At 31.9% G+C, this 23,330-nt stretch overlaps 3 protein-coding genes across 3 annotated transcripts; 2 read left to right on the forward strand and 1 right to left on the reverse strand.

Annotated features, from left to right (window-relative positions):
• The first annotated feature begins 7,465 nt into the window (after positions 1-7,465).
• LOC105792557 (probable histone H2AXb) lies at positions 7,466-8,724 on the forward strand. The gene is made up of 2 exons (XM_012621177.2): positions 7,466-7,762; positions 8,345-8,724. The coding sequence occupies exons 1-2, from the start codon at positions 7,562-7,564 to the stop codon at positions 8,564-8,566; spliced, it is 423 nt and encodes a 140-aa protein (XP_012476631.1). The 5' UTR covers positions 7,466-7,561; the 3' UTR covers positions 8,567-8,724.
• A 10,266-nt stretch (positions 8,725-18,990) lies between these two features.
• On the forward strand, positions 18,991-21,121 carry LOC105792558 (probable glutamate dehydrogenase 3). The gene is made up of 9 exons (XM_012621178.2): positions 18,991-19,206; positions 19,329-19,442; positions 19,529-19,750; positions 19,849-19,923; positions 20,012-20,128; positions 20,204-20,454; positions 20,553-20,628; positions 20,708-20,794; positions 20,865-21,121. The coding sequence occupies exons 1-9, from the start codon at positions 19,099-19,101 to the stop codon at positions 21,048-21,050; spliced, it is 1,236 nt and encodes a 411-aa protein (XP_012476632.2). The 5' UTR covers positions 18,991-19,098; the 3' UTR covers positions 21,051-21,121.
• A 160-nt stretch (positions 21,122-21,281) lies between these two features.
• On the reverse strand, positions 21,282-22,842 carry LOC105792559 (putative H/ACA ribonucleoprotein complex subunit 1-like protein 1). The gene is made up of 4 exons (XM_012621180.2): positions 22,640-22,842; positions 22,152-22,300; positions 21,948-22,063; positions 21,282-21,658 (listed from the first exon to the last, which is right to left on the reverse strand). The coding sequence occupies exons 1-4, from the start codon at positions 22,782-22,784 to the stop codon at positions 21,487-21,489; spliced, it is 582 nt and encodes a 193-aa protein (XP_012476634.1). The 5' UTR covers positions 22,785-22,842; the 3' UTR covers positions 21,282-21,486.
• Between the last annotated feature and the right edge of the window lie 488 nt (positions 22,843-23,330).

The raw sequence follows: 23,330 nt of genomic DNA on the forward strand, positions 1-23,330 counted from the left end.
CATAAATTAGAAACAAGTCGGGACTAAATCGGGTACTCAGAGAATTTTTCGCAAAATTTTAAAATTTTTCCAAGGTGCAGGGTGTAACACCCCTTACCCGTATCCAACACCGGAATAGGGTACGAGGCATTACCAAAACACATACACTTGTAAACGTATTTAACCGAGTTATAAAATTTCATCAAAATTAAAACTTTCAAAATAATTAACATGTTTCTATAACTTTTCACAATATATCCTCAAAATATTATAATCATAATAATTAGGGCCTGCGAGACCCGATACATACTCATGCAATTTAATGCTTCATTTCCATTTCATTCAATTCGCAATTTCTCATGCTCATAATTTAAATCATATCACTAGCAATTTCCATTTAATTCACGTACAATTCAATGACATCAAATTCAAAACTAATACGTATTTACCATTTAACTCAATGTTTATTGATTATACCATTCAATAACACATTTATGAAATTCTCAATTTAGCAATGAAAATATCACTTTAGTTTGAATAACAACATCGTCCTGATATAAATACACTACCACTTATCCATTTACTTTAATTCTTTTGGGCCCATTTGTCACTTACCATCCTTAATCAAATTAGGGAACGGTCATAGAAAATTGAGTACTTCACTTTCACTTTGCCATAGTATAACTATGGTCTTACGTATGATCATTTATCACTTGTCCCTGATCAGATAAGTGTAGCCACCTATCACTTTGTTTCTTGATTAGATAAGTGTAGCCACTTATCACTTTGTTTCTTGATCAGATAAGTGTAGCCACTTATCACTTTGTCTCTTGATCAGATAAGTGTAGCTAAAGCTATCACTTATCACTTTGTCTCTTGATCAGATAAGTATAGCCGAAGCTATCACTTATCACTTTTCACTTGTCACTTGATCAGATAAGTGTAGCCGAAGCTATCACTTATCACTTTCCACTTGTCACTTGATCAGATAAGTGTAGCTGAAGCTATCACTTATCACTTTGTCACTTGATCAGATAAGTATAGCCGAAGCTATCACTTATCACTTTGTCACTTGATCAGATAAGTATAGCCGAAGCTATTACTTATCACTTTCCACTTGTCACTTGATCAGATAAGTGTAGCTAAAGCTACCACTTATCACTTTGTCACTTGATCAGAAGTACTCAAATCCGCGTTCGCTCAATTTGATCATTTATTCATATATCAGGCTTACCAACATGTGTTAATTCATAAACCATTCATGGTATTATTTCATGCCAAATCATATACTGAATATACCATACACACATACTATGAAACTTTATTTTCACACATGAGCTTAAACCATGACCAATAATGCACAAAAATAAGCATCATTCATATTTCATCATTTATACACGAATCATTCATATATTTCCCAATTTTCCTCCTCCTCCTCTCCATTCCACCTCCTTAATGTGTATAACACACTTAAACAACATTAACCATAATTTCAATATTCACTAACATGTATATTCAAAGCTGTTTATCCGAGTCAGAGTCACCAAATTATTTTTATCCGGAGCTACAGAGCTCCAAATTAAGATCCGTTAATTTTCCCTGAAACTAGACTCACATATCTTCATACCATAAAATTTTCATAATTTTTGGTTCAGCCAAATAGTACAGTTTATTCTTTAAAGTTTCCCTGTTTCGCTGTCTGACAGTTCCGACCACTCTTCACTAAAAATTAATTATCTCATTGTACAGAATTCGGATGATGTTTTAGCTTATTTCTTCTAAAATAGACTCATTAAGGATTCTAACCATATAAACTATAACTCATAATCATTTTTGTACAATTTTAATGATTTTCCAAAGTCAGAACAGGGAACCTGAATTCATTCTGACCTTGTCTCACAAAATCTATTATATCTCATGATTTACAATTCCATTGCTCACATCATTTCTTTTATAAGAAACTAGACTCAATAAGCTTTAGTTTCATATTTTATTCATCCTCTAATTCAATCTCTACAATTTTGGTGATTTTCAAAGTTACACTACTGCTGCTGTCCAAAACTGCTTTAGTGCAAAATGTTGATTTCCATTTTGCCCCAAATTTCACAGTTTATACAATTCGGTCCTTTCTCAATTAACCCTCAATTAATCTAATTTTCTCAATTAGTACTTTACTAGACATTATAAGTTGTTACACAACTATTGAAATTCAGAATTTCCACATATAACTCTATCTTCAAACTCTTTTACTATTAGGTCCCAAACATTCACTTTCTATTCAATTCTTTCAATAAAATCAGCATATGAACAATTTAAAGCTCTAATTTCATGCTAAATCATCATATACTTCCAGCACATATTCATATCAACTTTCAAATTCTTTCATAAAATCAAAACTAATGAATTTAACAAGTGGGCCTAGTTGTAAAAGTCATAAAAATACAAAAATTTCAAGAAATAGTCAAGAATTGAACTTACTTGTAATAAAAATATGAAGAACCAGCTTGAAGAAGCCCTTCCATGGTGTTTTAGCTGATGAGAATTCAGAAAATGAAGAGAAATCTAGATAATTCCACTTGGGTCCTAACTTTATTAAGCAAATTTTGCAATTTTCCAATTTTGCCCTTAATTCTCATTACTTTCTTGCTGATTTCATGCCTCTGTTGTCCAGCCCAAATAGACCTTGGGTCTATTTTCCTTTAAGCCCTCTTCCTTTTATCATTTAAGCTATTTAATCATTTCCCAAAATTTTGCATTTGTTACAATTTAGTCCTTTTGTTCAATTAATTATCGGAACTTTAAAATTTCTTAACGAAACTTTAATACTAACTTTTAACACTCCATAAATATTTATAAAAATATTTATGGCTCAGTTTAAAATCCCCGAGGTCTTGATACCTCATTTCGATTCTAATTATTTTAATATTTATTTCTAGTGCACTATTCACTATTTCAAAAATTTTCCTAACTTCATATTTAACTTATACTTACTAAATTAATAATATTTTCTACCCATTTGTCGAATTTAGTGATCTCGAATCACCGTTCCGACACCTCTAAAAATTCAAGCCATTACATTTTTTTTTTCGTCGGATTTGTGGTCCCGAAACCACTGTTCCGACTAAGCCTAAAATCGGGCTATTACACAGGGGACACATGCCCGTATGGTCAGGCCGTGTCGGCATTCAAAATAGGGCACACGGTCGCGTACCAACCCGTGTCCGTACCCGTGTAACTCTCTGACTTGGGTCACACGGCCAAGTTACACACCCGTATGCTAGGCCATGTGGATAATTTTAAGCATTCTGTTTCTCAATTTTTAAGATGCATGGGACACATGCCCATGTGCTAGGTCGTGTGTCACACACGGCTGAGACACACGCCCATGTGGACTAAAATAGGCAATTTTCAAGGCCACTTTTCTCACCCAAATTGTCTTCCACCTACATCAACACTTTAACACATACACAAGGCAATAACAATCATTCAAATCAATCTAAAACCAAGTTTAGTACATATTATAACATCCCATGTATCCAAGTATTCAATTTCCTCTAATTGAACCAATTCACATACATGCATATCTTACCATTTATACTAATTCAAATCAATTAATAACGAGCCTATACAATTTCCATCATTTAACCAATTCAAGGACTCGTCAAACACATTAAGATCATATATAAACACATCAAAATATGTCATTTACAAGCCATTCCAATGGCTAGTTACAACCAAACATTGACATTGCCATCATTGGTCATATTTAGCTTATATATGTCATTATAACCAAAATTAGTTTACTATATATATACCGAAAAGTCTGAGAGATAGTGTGATGTGGCTCCGACCAGCTTCCAACCTTTATGAGCCTCCGAGTGCTATAAAATAGAGGAAATAAAACAGAGTAAGCATTTAATGCTTAGTAAATTCGTATAACGGGAAATTAACTTACCACTCATTTACATTTAAAGTAAGCATGTAAAATTCATCTAAAGAAATCTGACAATTTTCCTAAACAAATATAACCTTAAGAAACATGTTAGTCATGTACTTCATGTGAATATCAAGAAACAATGATGAACTCATCATGTAACAATTTTTATATACATATGTTTTACACACCATATATTCATATAACATATACATTTCCATAATAATTCATATCAAGTTCAGATTATCCCATGTCGGAACTTTATCCGTTGAATTTATTTGAAATATCGATGGATACACAGGTAGTACACTTGAAGTGTACAAAACTGTAATCCGTCAATTCATATTTGGGAATTGCTCATATGAGTACATAAACGGGAAGTTCTCTCTCGAGCTATATAACAAAAAACTCATGTGATCTGTATAACGGGAAGCTTATTTGGGCTATATAACGGAAAGCTCATAAGAGCCATATTCAGGAAGCTCATACGAGCCAATAACGAGTAACTCTGAAGAGCTATTAATCAGGAAGCTCCGGATAGCCATATATTGGGAAGTTCAAGCAAGCCATATCGGGAAGCTCCGGAGAGCAATAAATCAGGAAACTCACAAAGAGCCTTTAATCGGGAAGCTCCGAATAACCATATATCAGGACACTCATAAGAGCTGTGGTGTGTCCACAACACATGCAAGATCACAACCGATTAGGATGCTCTGAAGAGCTATTAACAGGAAGCTCGCAAGAACCATATAACGGGAAGCTTAATAAAGCTAATAACGGGACGCTCTTTCGAGCTGTGGTGTGTCCGCAACATATGCATGACCACAACCAATCGGGAACCCTGTATCCATCGAATTTCATTTATTCAAACGAGACTTAGTACTTGTCGGATATATTTGGATGTGTGTTCAATTTTCATACATGGCAATTACACAATTTAATTCACATACACAACATTCAATTTAAAAATATAAATATACAATCTAGTTACATGAACTTACCTCGACAATGTTCGTGTATGCAAAATCTACTAATTCGACACTTTTTCTTTTCCTCAATCTAACTTCGTATTTGATCTATCCAGATCTATACGAATGAATTTTAACATCAATTTACTACAATTTACATTCAATTCAATCCTATTCATATCTTAGGTAAAATTACCATTTTGCCTTTATACTTTAAATTAATTCTGATTTTGTCCCTAGGCTCGAAAAATGAAATTCATGCAATTTAACCCTTATTCCAAGCCTAACTGATTTTTACATATAACAATAACAGTCCACATATTTCAAAAAAATCAGAAATTTCCCATGAATTTTACATCTTTACAATTTAGTCCCAAAATCACAATTTCATAAAAATCACTTTAGAAAAGTTGTTTATCTATCAACAACATTTCATTTTCTACCATAAAATTCATAATTCATGCATATTCATCCATGTAAAAACCCTAGTACTTTGATAACTTTACAAATTAATCCCCGATATAGCTAAATTAAGCTATTATAATCTCGGGAACACAAAAATCATTAAAAATGGAACTTGAATACTCACCTAATTCAGCCAAATAAGCTTGTTACCTTCAAGCTCTTCTAACTAGGGTTTCCATGTAAAAATAATTTGGGAAAGATGATAATATGATGATATTTTCATTATTTTATCATTTATCATATTTTATTATTTTACTTTCCAATTTCATCATTTTCTTTATTTATTTTTCCATGGATGAATCATCATACTTATCTACTAACTCCTCTTAATGGTCTATTTGTCATATAAGGACCTCAAATTTTGAATTCCATAGCTATTTGATCCCTTTCGCTACTAGAACTCAACTTTTGCATTTTATGCAATTTGGTCCTTTCAGCACTTAAACATGCAATCGGTAAAATTTTCTTAATGAAATTTTTTATGCTATGTTCCTATCATAAGGTAGACCATAAAATAATGTTAAAATAAATTTCCTTTCAGACTCGGATTTGTGGTCCCAAAATCACTGTTCCGATTCACTGAAAACGGGCTGTTACAATGGAATTGTTCACGAATTTTATGGTGAAAACGGTAACAAAAAATCGTCAGTTCATTTTAAGTGTCTTTAAATTATTTTCTAGAGACAATATCATATTTAATACTTATATTTTGATGAAATATTTAATTTAATATTTTTATTTTGAAAATATTTAATGTGATACTTGAACTACCGATATATGTTTTATTATGATATGTGATGTATAAAATTATAGATACCAAACGTGACAGTATCCCTTATTTTTTAATATTTATATATTCATAATTAAATTTAAATATTTTTTTATATATGATTTGGTGTTGGTGGTTGGTGTTGGGAGCCATTTAGGATGGTTTCGTTGAAAACAATGGTAAGGCACATTGTATTCTCAAAGGTATTCTCAAAGGGAGATACAGATTCAAGCTTTGAAAACAATATTGTTAGGAAGGACAACCACAAACCTCGAACATGAACAGTAAAACATACGTAAAGAATACCAAAAAAATATTCCTGAAGAAGGTTTGACAAAGTTTCAAGGTTTAGAGGGATTATATAGTTAATGAGCTACTGTAAGTCATTTGGAGTTCTAACTTGTAGGCTTTCTACACATATATTTAGACATGATCGAGAGTTTGCTATGCTGCTATGTAATATTTTGGTGGACTTCAACATGACTTGATGATAATCCACGTATTGCTTATCCAGAAAGTTAATATCGATGAAGATCATAGTCTAATTATCACGATCATACATAATTGGATAAGGTGTTTCCTCTTGGCAAGATTACTTTTTTTCACTCAACATGATCAACTTTACGAGGTGATTGCATATAATAATTTAGGTGGGATGGTAAAATTTAAGCCATTTTATTAATTTCGAATTAATTCGCTTTGAATGAAGTGAATGTTTTTTCTTTTAGGAAGTGAACGTAAAGTGGGGTGGGGTGGATTTTTTTGGATAATAAATTGAAGCGATTATGATAATTGCTTGTCCCGTTCCACTCCGCTTCACTATATGAATTTAACATTTCATCTTTATATATATAATTATTAAAAGGATAAAAATATAATAATTTGTTATAAAAAATTTATATGTTAGAACTAGTTGAATGTTGAAACAGAAATACTAATTATGAAATAATGATGAATTTAGCAATATATGCTTTCGATCCGCTCCATAGCCTGTTTTAGGCATTTTTAAGGTAAAAAAGTATAATGAAAATTTATAAATGATTTAGAGTCCAAATAATATTTGGACTTAGGCAAATTGGGCTTCCTTTTAGAAGGCATGGATTTACAACAATGGGTTTTGTCAAAAAAGGAATTTACAACAATGGGCTCTAATATCTATACGACGTCGTTATATTTAAACCAAGGGACAAGTGCCCGCCAAAGATATCGAGAAAAGCTCAAAACATAAATTATAAGAAGGAAAAAAAATCAAGTGCCACGTTGGCAATCCTGGTTAGCCTACAGTCCACCAATCAAATTCCACCAACCTTTGTTATATAATGTACACCGGGCAGCCCCTTCTTCTCGAATCCTCCATTGGTAAAATTTTAAACCGACACTTTCGCCATTCCCCAATTTTCATAATTTACAACAAGAAGTTTTAGGGTTAGGGATTATTTTTGAAGGATGAGTCCCACCGAAGGATCAACGAAAGGCGGGAGAGGGAAGCCCAAGTCAACCAAGGCGGTATCGAGATCGCATAAGGCTGGGCTTCAGTTTCCGGTGGGGAGGATCGCTAGGTTCTTGAAAGCCGGAAAATATGCTGAGCGTGTTGGTGCCGGAGCTCCCGTCTATCTCTCCGCCGTATTAGAGTATCTTGCTGCTGAGGTGAGTTTTCAGTTTGATGTTCGATTTCTAGCTGTTTGATTTGAGCGATTAGTGGTGTTTTGTTAGAAAAATAAATGTCATTTTATAAATTTAAATCTTTTATTGCTAGTTATTAAATTGTTTTTCAGGTGATTTCAATGTGTGATTTGTGCGATTAACAGTTTTAGAGAAAAAAATGTTATTTGATAAGATCATATATATATTTCATTACTAGTTATTAGATTGAGTTTTCAAATGGTTTCGGTGTCTGATTTGTGGATTATTGATTTGTGCGAGTAGTTTATTTTTAGATAAGAAATGTGTTTTTTTATATGCTTTTCCATCTTTTATTAATTAGAGTTTAAGTGGTTTCAATTTTTATTTCGGGTAAATCGATCTGTTCGATTATTTTGATCGATAAATAAAATTGTTTCCCGAGCATTCTTTGTTTTGAATAGTTCGAGAAAATAAAAACGAATGGTTTGCTAGGTTTTAGTGTTAGTTTATTAATCGGAAACGTCTTCTATCTTTGCTTTTTGTTTGGGTTTCTTAAAACTTTCACTAGTGAAACCCTAATTTCGATCCCCGTTGTACTTGTTTCAGGTTTTAGAGCTTGCTGGAAACGCAGCGAGAGACAATAAAAAGAATCGAATAGTTCCAAGGCACATCCAACTAGCTGTACGGAACGATGAAGAGCTAAGTAAGCTTTTGGGTTCAGTCACCATTGCAAATGGAGGTGTTTTGCCGAATATTCACCAGACTCTTCTTCCCAGTAAAGGGGGAAAAAATAAGGGTGATATCGGATCAGCTTCTCAGGAGTTTTAAACTCTCTCTCGCTCTTTTGCTTCCATGAGTTTCTTTTAAACGGTTGTATGATATGCAACGTTTAGTACTAAATTTTTTTATTTATGGCTTTAGCCTTGAACTCTCCATGTTATCTTTTTGATGGAAGCAGTAATATATCAAAGCTTTTTAATATTAAATCTCCAATGTCCCTTTTTCTTTTCCTTTCCTGCACGATTGATTGTTGATTTTAATTTTGGATGAATATATATATTGTTCCTAGGTTCAAGCAAGAATGAATCCATGTTGGATTTTGGTGCAATTTCGTGTTTCGCTCGGGATTTTGCATTTCTGCTCAGTTGTTTGCTCATGAGCTATTCTTAATCTAATGCCAAATTTGCTAATTTCAATTCCCAGAACACCAATAAAAGTTTCAGGATCAAATAATCCAAAGGGAAAAACACGAGTGTCTGAACGTTTGTCCCAGTTCAGTTTATGCTCCACACAGCTGCAAAAACACTGAAATGTTCAAACAAGCTAGGGTCTTAAAATCTATCAATTTTTTTTTTTCAAAATTTCTTTCCCAATTCCCTCTTTTTGCCCCATATCCAAGAAACCCCCCCCTCCCCCACCCAAAAAAGAAAAAAGAAGAAGAAAGAAACAACATTGGGAACTTATATGCCATGGCCTGATAACTCTTACAGTAGTCTCATACTCTCATTCCTTTGTGGGCAATGGCTATCTTCCAAGGAACTCCCTTCGGCTCTATCTATCGTTTCACCCTTTTTGGAGCTTATCTTCAGCGGGTTCCTTTTATTTTTGGGGTGACTGATTTTTGGGTTCTTTTGATTTGTTTCAGGAAGTTTCGGGGGCTGTGTTTGGATACAAAGGAATAAATTTCATCCTTTCTGTTGAGTATTATCGTTGTAATAGGTCTAATCATATCTTGCAAGTAAAGTTTTTGGTTAACCAAAGGAAATTATTGAATTGAAGCACCTGGTAATCGAGGTTCACTTCTTATTTGAGTGAGTTTGTGTTTGTGTTTCTTAGCATGTTTAAGGACGATTGTGATTGGATTTTGTATATGCATGTGTTGTATTGTAGAATGTGAGTAGAGATGCACCAATGTTATGTTATTTGGGAGCATTAGAAAGCAATATAGCATTGTTAATGATGTTTAGTTCCACTTAATTTGATGCTAAAACATTGAAACCATATGATTCTTTTAGTTACTAGGCCAAGCCTTGGTTCTTACTTTGATTATAAGGGTTGTCGAAGTCCGAAGTGAACTCCATTTAAATTTCAAAACACACTGCTATCCTGCATGCGTCAGATATAACAAAACCTTTGCAGTATTATCGAAACAAATTGCTTTCTTATTCAAATTGTATCAATACATGATCTAGAAGTGCACTTCATTTTCATTTACATATCCATTGTTGAGAAAGATGAGGTTTGTTCTATACAAGAAACAGAGGCATTTTTGTTGTTCATATTTAGGCCATCCTTTTCAGGCTTTGTTGTTATGACAGATGATAAGCTAGGAAGTGATTTCTTTGCTGTAACCTGATTCTTCTAAGTTTTTGTTTTCATCTAATATTTTTCAGGTACAGAAGTTTGCTGGCAGTTACAATTGGGATTCTGCTTTTTCTTTTGACTAGCTTTTCTGATCTGGGGAATGTATCAGCAGAGAATTTTTCACGGTATCTATCCGTTTATCCATATGACAATACAATATGTAGAGAGAAAGAATGCTCGACTTGTAAACTTCCAAAGTTCATTGTATTGGTGTCATGTTTGTTAGTGTGTCTTTTTAATTATCTAAAACGTGATCAGATTGTTCTTTTGATCCAGACCTTCTAGATCCAAGCATTGCAGCATATGCAATCCATGTGTTGCCTGCTTTGGTCATCATTGTAGGTGGATGGTTTGTATCTTCAACTGTTCTTTGTTTCTTTATTTTATTTCGTTTAGCGAGTTGTTCTATGTACAGCATATTAAAAACATCAGACTCTTACGTCTACTTAAGATGGTGTTTACTTTAGTCCAGAATAATTGTATTGGGGAGAGAAGTACACAATCTTTTGGCTGTTCTTTTTTGGTCAATTCTTCACCATGCATCAGCTGCTAGCAATCCGTATTTCTATTTAGTTTACATAATTGCCTTTTTCATTTTGCAGTAGGTAACATTTTCTTGGAGAACATGAGCATCCTCTAGTTACTCGACCTAAACCACCATTAACTATGATTAGTACTTTTGACATTTACCAGATTTCCATTACTATCGAGGTTGTTTTTCATTAAAGTGATGATCTAAATCTAGTAACTGAGTTTGTGTTTTGTCCATTAATGAGTCACTTGCAATTTCTCAGCCTTGTTTGAGATCAAGAGCACTGCTCATCCTTTTCTTACTTTGTCCCGATCTATGGGCTACAAAAATGAGCTATTTTCTGCATTTTGTTTCCATATTTCATGTTAAAATCGTAGCAAGTGTTCTGCAGGCATTTCATTCTTTGCATTTATTGGATTGGTTCTTGCTGGAAGATTGAAAGAATTGAAAGTTGTATATATTTTAACAGGTATGATTGATTCAGACTTACGTTTTCTAGTTTATTAATGATGTACAAACTAAACGTTCCGGGCTATTTTTTTGTTAATTTTATTATGGTGTAGAAAATTCGTTTTGTAGTTTAGCCCCTCATATTGTACTGGCAAGTGCATTAGTTTTTAGACATTTTCTTTTTCTGCTTTACGTATAGGATCTTGCTGCTAATATTTTGAGCTTAATACATTGTCTTTTGTTTTCCAGCAGAGGCTGTTAGGCTCGCATGACACTCAAATCCCTCTTAGGGTGTTTATGGCTATAGTTTCGATCTTGTTGATGGGTTTTTTTGCTTATCCTGCTAACCTTTGTCTCATAAACACTTCAACAAATGAGGTCAGATCTGTTTCAACCTGGTTCTGCTGTTTGTTTTGTTGGTACCTTAAGTTGACATTGCTAACTAGCACTGGTTATTACCATAATTTGGCAACCTAGCCTCCGTTGAACATAAACCTGGAAATACTTTTCTATGCCGATTATTAAGTCCTAAGTGAAACTATGAAACTAGAATCGAATGTTGTCATCTTTCTGAGGCAATCCAGCCTTGACCTAAGATAAACCCTGAACTACTTTGCTATGCAGATTGTTATGTTGTTAAAGAAACCATGAAACTAGAATCAGATGTTCTCATCTATCCGAAGCAATCTAGATTGTTATGTTGTTAAAGAAACCATGAAACTACTTTGCCTTGACCGTACATAAACCCGGGAATACTTTGCTATGCTGATCATTAAGTTGCTAGATAAACCAGGAAACTAGAATCGTATGACCTCATCTGGCTAACCAGCTTTAACCAAACATAAACCCGGAAATACTTTGCTATGTCGATTATTAAGTTGTTAATGAGACTGTAAAACTAGAATAAGATGTTTTCATCTTCTGCATAAGCTGGCTGAGTGAGATCTGCGGCATTGAAAGTAAGCATCAATGGCATGAATAGCAAAAAGCTCCTAAAGAACAAATGTAAAATCTTTCTTTAAAAGGTTCCTTCTATAGAATACTGTGAAGAACAATGTGTATGTGAATGGATTCTTTCCCAATTTATATGAGATCATTTTGTCCGGTCCCGACAAGAGCATCGTTCACTCTGCTTCCACAATCTGGTCCGTGGCACCATGTTGTAAGCTAAAGATTCTAGATGGATGTACTTATTTCGAAGCATTCGGATATTGGTCTATTGTACACCTTGATGGCTCGGTATTATTGTTCAGTAGACCAATGAATTTGTTTATTCGTATTGCAAATTCATATTATTTCCGCATGTCATAGTTCTTTTGATAATTAGACAGGACAAAGCAAAAAATATCTTTATTTTCTCTTTAATGTGATTTAAAATGCATGGAATCTTAGTAAAGAAGGAATCTAACTATGATCATGGTGGAGACAATGGAATGTTGTATAATATATATGTTGTTAATGAATTGGATTTCCAATAAGATTCTTGCAAGTGCTTCTCCTATGTTTGTTTCATTCCTAACATCATCTTGGACCTTTGGTTCCCCACCTTGTTTTTATTTGTAGTTAAAATCCTTGTATTTGCAATCAAATTTTGGTATGAAATCTATATTTATATCATGTTTATGTTATTTAAAATATAATATATGATATGAAATGTATACTTATATAGTGTTCTAAATTATTTTCCATCTCATCTCATATTGTATATTATTTGGTATTGGGGTTTCAAATGATATTATTGAAATTGAAAAGTAGATGGAAAAGGAAAAAGGTAGAAAAAGGGCTTCCCATAATTGAACAATTTAGTGGGTATAATAATACCTACTTTATTCTATCAACTTGGTCCATTGACTAAGTAATTCTAATGTCCATGAAGAACAATTTAGAGAATAAAACATCACCCAATATGATGGGAGCTCAAATGTCATTTCAATTATTATTATTATTTTGTCATTTCCATCTTTAGCATATATTAGTTACATGTGAAATAGCTTTCAAGTAAAATAAAAATAGTTTTATATTAAGATGATTAAGTTTTAGTTCAACTGGTTTAGATATTGTTATTAATGTTAGAGAACGAAGATTCGAGTGCGTTAAATCATTCTCTTATTTATGTGTAATTCTAAGCATTTTATAATACATATATATAAAATCAAGACTTATAATAAAATTATTTAAAAACTAAGCCTTACGTTATTTGAAACTCAAATTCTCTTTTAATACTTTTGTTTCCTTTAACCTCTTTTTAAAAGATTTTTGATCAATGCAATTGCATTTTCTACATCATTATAGAAAATGGGTTATGGAACATTTCAAGTGTGTTGAATATTGAAAATAATAGTTTAATTTATTAATCATTTTCAATAATACATAATGTTGAGCTGTGATTGGTTAATTTTTAAAAATAAAAAATTATAAAGAAAAATTAATAAAAACTTTAAAATTTTCAAAAATTTCAAATAAAATATAAAGAATAATAAACATTACAAAAAGAATTTAAAAATAAAATTAAAATAATATAAATGGGATTTAATCATATATGAATATTAGTAATATTTACATAAACCATATATGCATGATTGTACGACACTACACTTTAACATGAACATTTGAGTGGATGAAACGTAGGCCATAGTGGGGAGCACTTTATATATTCCTTTTTATCTCGTAAAAAATTACTTTTTTATACATTTAGTGGAATTTATCTCTCATCATCATCAAATAATAATAATTATTCACCATTTCTAGTAAAAAAAATCGATTAACTATGGATTTAACGAGTTATGAAATTCTTTTTCCATATAAAAATTATCTGAAAATTCGAATAATAATATTGATATCAACAAAATTAAAAATTAGTTAATAATTAATTGTTAATTAAGCTATGACGAATGATTTATATTAATATTTAAATTTTCTGTTAGATATTTAATTTTAGCACTTTTATATAGAAATATTTATCAAATTTCAAATACAAATATTAAAAAGAAGAAAAAGAAAATCCATAAAAGTTAGATGTCATTAGCTTTAGAAAAAAGTATAAGCTTTGAACACTAATTTGTCAATCATCGAGAACTCTTCAACACTTTTATTTTCTTCTCATTGAATAAAAAGAAGAAGAATTTTTTGGGTAAACTATACAAAGAGTCACCAGATTATTAAAAATTTTTTAGGCATTCAAAATAATAATAATAAATTGTAATTTGAGCACTCATGCTACATAGTTCGATTATTTTGGTCACTCTTGTTAAAATAACAAACGACAAGCTGATGTGGTAGTTAAAAAAATCGATATAATAACAATTAACCCTCAACTTTTACATATTATATCGATTTAACCATAATTTTAAAAATAAACCCTAAAATTTATAAATATTCTCAATTTAATCTTAATTGTAAAAATATATAAATATTTTTAAAAAATCTTCATATTAATATTGCATTAATAAGCCCCACCCTCTCTCCCTCTCCCCCTTTCCCACCATCGTCCTTGTCCCCCTACCTCCATCACCGTCCGAGTGCCATCGGGCTTCAATGATGTTTATAGGTGCACACATGACAAACACACGGGAAACAAAAGCATTCGCTCTTTTAGCAATTCCCTTGTTGGACAAAAGAGCGAATGCATTTGCTTCCCGTGTGTTTGTTTTGTGTGCACCTATAAACATCATTGAAGTCCGGTGACATCCGAACGGTGGTAGGGTTGGGGGGACAAGAGACAAGGACAGTGGTGGGAGAGGGACGAGGGTGGGGTTTATTTTATTTAATATTAATATAATTATATTTATTTAATATTAAAAGTTTAAATTTATTATTATATTTTTTGAAAAAATTATATATATTTTTTAAATTTTTTAAAATTAAGATCAAATTGAGAATATTTGTAAATTTTGAGGTTAATTTTTTAAAATTTATTATTAATTCGATATAATATGTAAAAGATTGATGGCTAAATTTGTTACTATAGTTATTTCTTTAACTGCCACGTTAACTTGCCGTTTGTGATTTTAACGGGAGTGGTCGAAATGACCGAACTATATATTATGAGTGCTTAAATTGAAAATTTTGGGTGCCTAAAATAATTTTTTTATAATTTAATAACTATCTGTATAATTTACCTTTTTTTTTTCTTAAGAAAAAGCCCAAATAAAATGTTTTATTTTCTTTTCTAAATCTCGAAACCAAAGGCCATGGCCACCCAAAGCTTAACAAAAATTTATGTCAATTAAGGTAGTTAGTACTGTATTAATAGATATTTCATTTTTTATTGATATTAATATATATTAGTATCCTTATGTACCAATATATTATTTTAGATTTATCGTTATTATATAAAATAAATTTTAAATATAAAATAATAATCAATCATATAAAACATGCTACACATGATTGATTATAAGGCATACATTAAATAAATTCAAAATTTTGAGTCCCAAAAAGACAATAATAAAAAAAAGTTTTTCTATACTAGAAGGTACTTATCTATTGGTCCTACCGATAAAAAATTATATCAAAATAAAATCTAAACTTTATTGTCCCGTTTTAATACTAACATAAGATATTTTAATATAATAATCAATTGAGTCTTAATTTGATAGATATTGATACTAGTATTGTTGATAGCGCAGGAGAACATGAGTTCGAGCACGCTCAAACGTATCATCCTCCTATTTAAAGGGTGAGAATGGACTTTGAATAATTTTAAGCATTACATTCTCTATATGTAAACACTTAAAATAAAAAGGTGGATGGGTAATATTTGGTGAAAATTATTGAAAAGCAAATGGAATTTGCGTTGGATTCACGTTGTTGGAAAAGCAAATTGAGGATGAATTAGCAACATTATTTTTTATTTTTTAATTGTATATTCAGAAATCACTTGGATTGAATGTGAAGGAACACACTTCTGTCTGCTGCAAGGAAAGCATCATATTCTTATGCTACATGTTATCCAAACTCTACTGTAAGTATCGGATATCCATATATATATATATATATATTGCTCGATTGGGGTATATTTTTCGTTCATAGATGAATAAGTGTAAAATACAACTAAAATTTAAATAATATTAGTAAGCTATTATATGATACTCGTATATATTATATTCGTAAGCTATTAATGTTATTCGATTCTAAGTTTAGGGTTTATATAAATTTTAAGATTTACGGGTTAAATTTGACCTTCATTTTTCTCGTATATCAATTCTCAACCCAAAAGTTTCAGTAACTCAAGTAAGACATTTTGTATATAGCATCTTTTATACACTTGTTTATATAGTTGGATTAGTTTGTTCGGTTTGATTAAATAAATAATTATAAAATTATAAAAAAAAACTTGATTCTATTAGTGCATACCAATTCATTAGTGAACTTTATTATGGACCACTACCCTTGATTGGTTCACCGTCCAACTGATTAGTCTGGTTTTGAAAATCATAATATATATTATTATACTACACATGGTTGAGTCTGGTTCGTGAGTTAATTTGATACTAAGTTAAGAAAGACCTGAAAATCATTTAAAAAAAACAATAAATATTAGAGTTAATTACATTGAATATCTCCAAACTATGATCCTTATTCTAAATTGATCCTCAAACTTCATAATATTCTAATTACATCATTAAATTATTAATGTTATATCAATCGGTCATTCCATTGTTGAAATCGTTAATTTAACTATTAAATGATACGGAAATCTTATGTGACATGATTTAAAACAAAAATTTTAAAGAAAAGTAAATATTATCGTGTAAAGTTTAAATTTTGAAATTAAAAATAATGTAAAACTAAGAAAAAAGAGAGAATAATAGTTTATGAAAAGATTCGAAAACCTCAAGACCAAGATTTCTACATCATTCATTTTCTTTTAAATTTTCTATTTTAAATTGTGTCACATAAGATTTGATATATCATTTAACAGTTAAATCAATGATTTTAATAATGAAAATCGTATGTGAAAGTCATAGTTTGAAAATGAAGCAATTAAATCTAAATATTATAATATTTGAGAAATATTTTCCCATTTTTTACATGAAATCTTTCAATAAATCAACTAAAACAATACTATTTAAATTGACAATACTTGTTTGAAATACTGTTAAGATTTTCATCCGCCATTTAGATGATATGGATTCAAACCCTATCATCACTTTCCCGTATTATTATAAAGATAAAAACAATAAATAAAATGAATATTAATATAAAATCAAACTTGAAATTAGTGAAATATTTTACGTAAAATATTCTCTTTACAATGCCACATTTAATTTAATTTTCATGCTGCTTTTAGAATTTTAAAGGCAATTTCATTGTTTTCCCTTTTCTGGGGGCTTATTTTATCCTATTTTGAGTATTTTTTTATAAATACGAATAGAAATATGGGTTAAATAGGGATACATGTAAATTTAAAAAATATTTTTTGAAATCCTCGTGAATTCGTATGGTATTAATTTTTTTACAAATATTTATATTAATTTTCGTACCAACAATTTATTGTATATTTTGTACAAATTTTAACATATTAATTTGACACAATTATAAATTTTATATATATATATATTTACTATTGTACCAAATACAAAATTGACAAGTCTTGGTGGCCAACTTTATATGACTTGTGGTCCAAATCTAATCTTTTGTCGGAAGAATTTATCAAATCATGTATATTATGTTTTTATTTATAATATATTTAAATTTATCTAACATATTTTTGTAAAAACCGATATTTTTAGAAAAAATTTTCATACTATCATTCATTAGGTAACTAATCGTATCACCGACAATGGTTGGTATTACCTCCTCGTAGAATCTTGCCTCCTCAAGATACTCCCAACTCCATGAACCAAGTCCCCACGAGCATGTGCTCAAGACACACCAGCTCTCAATGAAATACAAGAGACAAAACCTCCACCTAAGATCAGTATGTTGACTGCTCGATGGAAGGCACTTCAAAAACTTATCTAAAACGAATCATCCAATAATTTTAAATTTTTAAAATTTAGGATAATTAATAACTTAGTAAAATATATATTTAAAAGATCCATACACTTTTTCATATATATAATTTTATGGTGGTTTAATATTATTAGATATAACCATGAAATTTCCTTATTGGTAGTCAAACACAGATAAGATTTCCAGCTCTCCTATTATTCAAAACCCTATCTTGAAAATATTTTATATGATCAAAGTTGGAAGCCAATCTGAAAATGGCTTACTAAGGTATTCCGTTATTATATTCAGGTTCATGTATCTTATGTTTTATTAAAAACTTTATTATAAAATTTCATTATTCAAGAGATTAGACAGTCCATATTAAAATTCAAATTAAAAATATAGGCTCTTTCTTTTAATCCCCAAAATTTCGTGCAGTGTCTGCGCAAGGAGGATTAAAATTTTGTTCAAAGTTCGATTTTATTTAGATCAACAAAAAGTTGGTTTGGTGAAGGCTAAACCTGTTTGTTTTAAACATCAATTTGCATTTTAATAACGAAAGTTGTACCAAATTTTGTATGTGTTTAAGGTATAATTTGAATTTCATCCATCTATTTTATAAAAATTGAGAAATTAGTCCCTCAACTTTAGTTCAAAAAATTAGCACAAACCAATATTTCAAGTTCATTTGTTTACTAACCAGTGGACTCAATTCTTAGTTTTTGAATTAGGAGATTAAATTTTGGTAAATTAATGTGAAGGGATTAAATTTTCAATTTTTATAAAATAGAGGGATGAAATTTGGGGTTAACCTTTAATTTAAATGTAAAATAATAAAAAAACGTCGCCACGTTAATCGGATAGCATTAATTACGAGTTTACATAATTGACGATAACCCCATTTAATATAAACATGTGGGTTCACATTTTGTCCTTTAGACATGGAAATGATATAAATAGACTCTGCTATCTTTCATCTTGAAGCTCAATAAACAAGAAATCTCTAAAATCTTCTGATTTTTCTAAGTCTTTTTCTTATCTTCTGTTTGGCTTCTGAGAAAGTGTTTTAAGAAGAACAATGAATGCATTAGTGGCAACCAACAGAAACTTCAAGCTAGCAGCCAGGCTTCTTGGTTTGGATTCTAAGCTTGAAAAGAGTCTCCTCATTCCCTTCAGGGAAATCAAGGTCAGTTCTCTCAAAAAAAATCGTGTTTGACGCAGATCTGAAAACGGGTACAAGGAAAAACATGTCCGAGTCCGAGTAACATAGATTCTAATTGTAATGGATGTTTGAACATGTCTTGCCAGGTTGAATGCACCATACCCAAAGATGATGGCACATTGGCAACTTTTGTTGGCTTTAGGATTCAACATGACAATGCTAGAGGTCCTATGAAAGGAGGAATCAGATATCACCCTGAGGTCTGTTATTGAAAAGCAAATATATTCGAGTCGGAAACGTACTTGTATCCGAGCTTTAACACGGGTTTTGTAATCGAATAATGTAGGTTGACCCTGATGAAGTGAATGCATTGGCCCAACTAATGACATGGAAGACAGCAGTTGCAAACATCCCATATGGTGGGGCTAAAGGTGGTATAGGATGTAACCCTGGAGAGTTGAGCAAATCCGAACTAGAACGCCTCACTCGAGTTTTCACCCAGAAAATACATGATCTTATCGGAATTCATACCGATGTTCCAGCACCTGATATGGGTACTGGTCCGCAGGTAGGTTATGTTTTATGGGTTATTCATAAAGTATTCTGATTGGAAACATATTCGGGCATTGATAAATGGTATTTTGCTTTTTTGTTGTGGTTAAACAGACAATGGCATGGATACTAGATGAGTACTCAAAATTCCATGGTCATTCACCTGCTGTGGTGACCGGAAAACCGATTGTAAGCATTTCACTTCACTTTCACCTTATAATTCGTGTTATATAGATTTTGACATTTGTGTATTCGGATCGGATTTGTGTTTATATAGGATCTTGGAGGATCACTTGGCAGAGATGCGGCCACTGGCCGAGGGGTGCTGTTTGCAACTGAGGCCCTTCTTAATGAACATGGCAAGTCCATCTCTGGACAAAAATTTGTAATTCAGGTACGATTTTCAGCAAAAAAACCCTAAATTTTTTAAAATGAGAGAATTGTTCAAAAATGGTGATTTTTGTTTCAGGGTTTTGGGAATGTTGGTTCTTGGGCTGCACAACTCATCCATGAAAAGGGAGGGAAGGTTGTTGCATTAAGTGATATAACAGGGGCCATCAAGAACAGCAATGGCATTGATATTCCCTCATTGCTCAAACATGTGAAAGAAAACAAGGGTATCAAAGGGTTCCATGGTGGGGATTCCATCGACCCGAAATCGGTTCTTGTCGAAGACTGTGACATACTCATCCCGGCAGCACTCGGAGGCGTCATCAACAGGTAAATAACATTTGTCTGGATTCGAACTTGAAAGATTGTTGATATGAAATGATTCGAAAAATGGCGTTAATTGATGCACATTTGATCTTTTAATGAAGGGAAAATGCAAATGAGATTAAAGCAAAGTTCATTATTGAAGCAGCTAACCATCCAACCGACCCAGAGGCTGATGAGGTTGGTCATTGTGATTTAAAGTTACATAATTACAATAAAATGAAAGCTTGTAATGTGTTCTCTTTGTATAAATCTGCAGATTTTGTCAAAGAAAGGAGTCATTATACTGCCAGACATTTATGCAAACTCTGGAGGAGTCACTGTTAGTTACTTTGAGTGGGTTCAGGTAATCAACTAAACATAAACATTCTTTCAAGTGCTCGTTTGGACACTAATCAGTTGTGTTCCGATTGCAGAACATTCAAGGTTTCATGTGGGATGAAGAGAAGGTGAACAGTGAGCTAAAGACATACATGACCAAAGGGTTTAAAGATGTTAAGCAGATGTGCCAAACACACAACTGCGACCTCCGAATGGGAGCCTTTACCCTCGGAGTTAACCGCGTTGCTCGGGCTACCGTTCTTAGAGGTTGGGAAGCATAAGAATGCTTAGTGCTAATGCTGGTTTTGAAATAAACATGGAGGATACTATGGACCCCTCTGATTCTTGCCCACTATTGTGGTAAAACCTCATTTATATTGAGGAGCTTCAAATGAAGTTTTGTCATTTGTATTTGTTGCTTTAATGTTGAATTCTATCTTAGTAGCAATTTCGAAGGCAACAAAAAAACGAACACGGAAGGAATACGAATATATGAAGATCACGAAACAATCTAGCATGAACCCTATTCAATATGGATAGCAACCAAATTCAGATATTGCACATTGTGTAAACCAAAAAAATTCGAAATAAATACATCTCCAATGAACACAACAGTCACAAATAAAGCTTGGCATCAAATTCTCAAAGTTGTATCCCTTTGACATCCGAAAAGGATAGCGGATAAGGGATTTGATAATGTTACAAAATGTTATTGCTCTAAAACCTACCTCTACCTCTAAATCCACCGCCACGACCACCACCCCTAGGACCACCTCTGCCACCTCTTGGAGCACCCCTTCCACGAAATCCACCACCTCCACGACCGCCTCCTCTACCACCACCTCTGCCTCCTCCACGACCACCTCTTCCACCACCTTGTGCCTGTCCCCTACAACATTACATAATAGGGGAAGTTCAAATTAAAGAAACAGAATGAATGATAACTCCTAAGTAGATTAAAATGATAAATGATTTCAATACCTAATGCCAAACATTAGGGAAGAAAAAATATGCTAAACATAGAGGGAAAATAAACATGAATTCTAGACCAACAAAGTATGCAAGTGCAAGCTTAAGCAGACTAACAATGACAAATCAAACTCGGGGACCCGATCATTAATTCTATGATTCGAATAAGAACAGTTTCGGGGCTTTGAGTATAAGAATAGCAAACATACTTTGGTTGTGGAAGAAATCTTGCAAGAGGCAAAAGCTTGCTCGGATCAATATAAAACTTATCACCCGGAGCATACGAAGTTGCCACAATACCTTCTAACATTTTGATTGAAAAATACTGCAACAAGAAGAAAATTAAACAAACAAACTCAGTCGAAGTCCCAACTTTTTAGTAGATACAAATTTAAACTAGCAACGGAACTCACGGATTCGTTGATGGGACCAAAGATTTCATCAACTTTCCCGATTTGGGTCTTGTTCTGTAGATAAATATTAGCATTAAAGTAAGGTATTTTCTCATTGGTAAGCTTTGTCACTGCATCACCTTCACATGCATGAACAAAGGTAGAGACCTCTGCATTAATAACAAAATGAGAAAATCAAGTTAAGTTCTTTGATAAGGTAAATTGAGAATATCCATAATAGAAAACGACTTCTTTTAGCTTTTAATTTGCATCAAATTCGGTTTTTTATTTATTTATAATTAACCTTCATTTCCTCAGCACCCAAAAAGAAGAAACAGACATATTGCAAAGAAAAATAATATAAACAATCATGAATAAAAAAACAAAATGTTTCTACTCACTCCTCATCACATCAAAATGTTCTCTTTTTATACTTTTCTCACTTTCTTAGCATCCAAACAAGAAAGCAAAACAGAGGTAATAATTTCTTTAAAAAAAAAAAAACTAACCCACAACTTCAGCAGGAGGTCCTTCATCACGGAACCCACCGCCACCACGTCCTCCACCACGACCAAAGCCTCCTCGGCCACCTCCTCTCCCTCGACCACCGTCCCTTCCGCCCCTAAAACCTCCGCCGCCCCTCGGTGGTCGCATTTTTTTTCTTTCGCTTGTCTGAGCTGAGGCTTCCAAGGGTTTTTCTCAAAGGGTTTATAGTTGAAGAAAAGAAGTAGGGTTTTGAAGTTCTGTTTGGAGACTAAATTACTATAATATCCATCTTCATTTTTTAATTCTAAATTTTAATGGGCCATAAGGCCCGGTAGGCTAAAAGCCTTCTTCTCATTTGGACAGACTAAATAATTTTACATTTGTTAAAAGCATAATATTTAGGATAATTATTTATTTAATAAATAAACGGTAAAAAATTTTAACTTCAAAACGAAATTAAGACACCGCAAAATATCAATATATATATTATTTTTCAAATATTATGAAATTAAAATTTTAGATTTATATATTAAATAACTATCTAGTTATGTCTATAATATTATATATTTCACTTTGCGCATTTTCATATCTTATTAAATCATTTAATTTTAAAATTTAATCCGCTTTTTATTAAAAAACAAATCCTCTTAAAATTATTTTAAATGATTTACTATTATTGATTCATTGTTAATGCATCAAAATATAAATTCATAT

The sequence above is a fragment of the Gossypium raimondii genome, chromosome 8, assembly GCF_025698545.1.
Source record: "Gossypium raimondii isolate GPD5lz chromosome 8, ASM2569854v1, whole genome shotgun sequence".
NCBI classification, from domain to species: Eukaryota; Viridiplantae; Streptophyta; class Magnoliopsida; order Malvales; family Malvaceae; genus Gossypium; species Gossypium raimondii.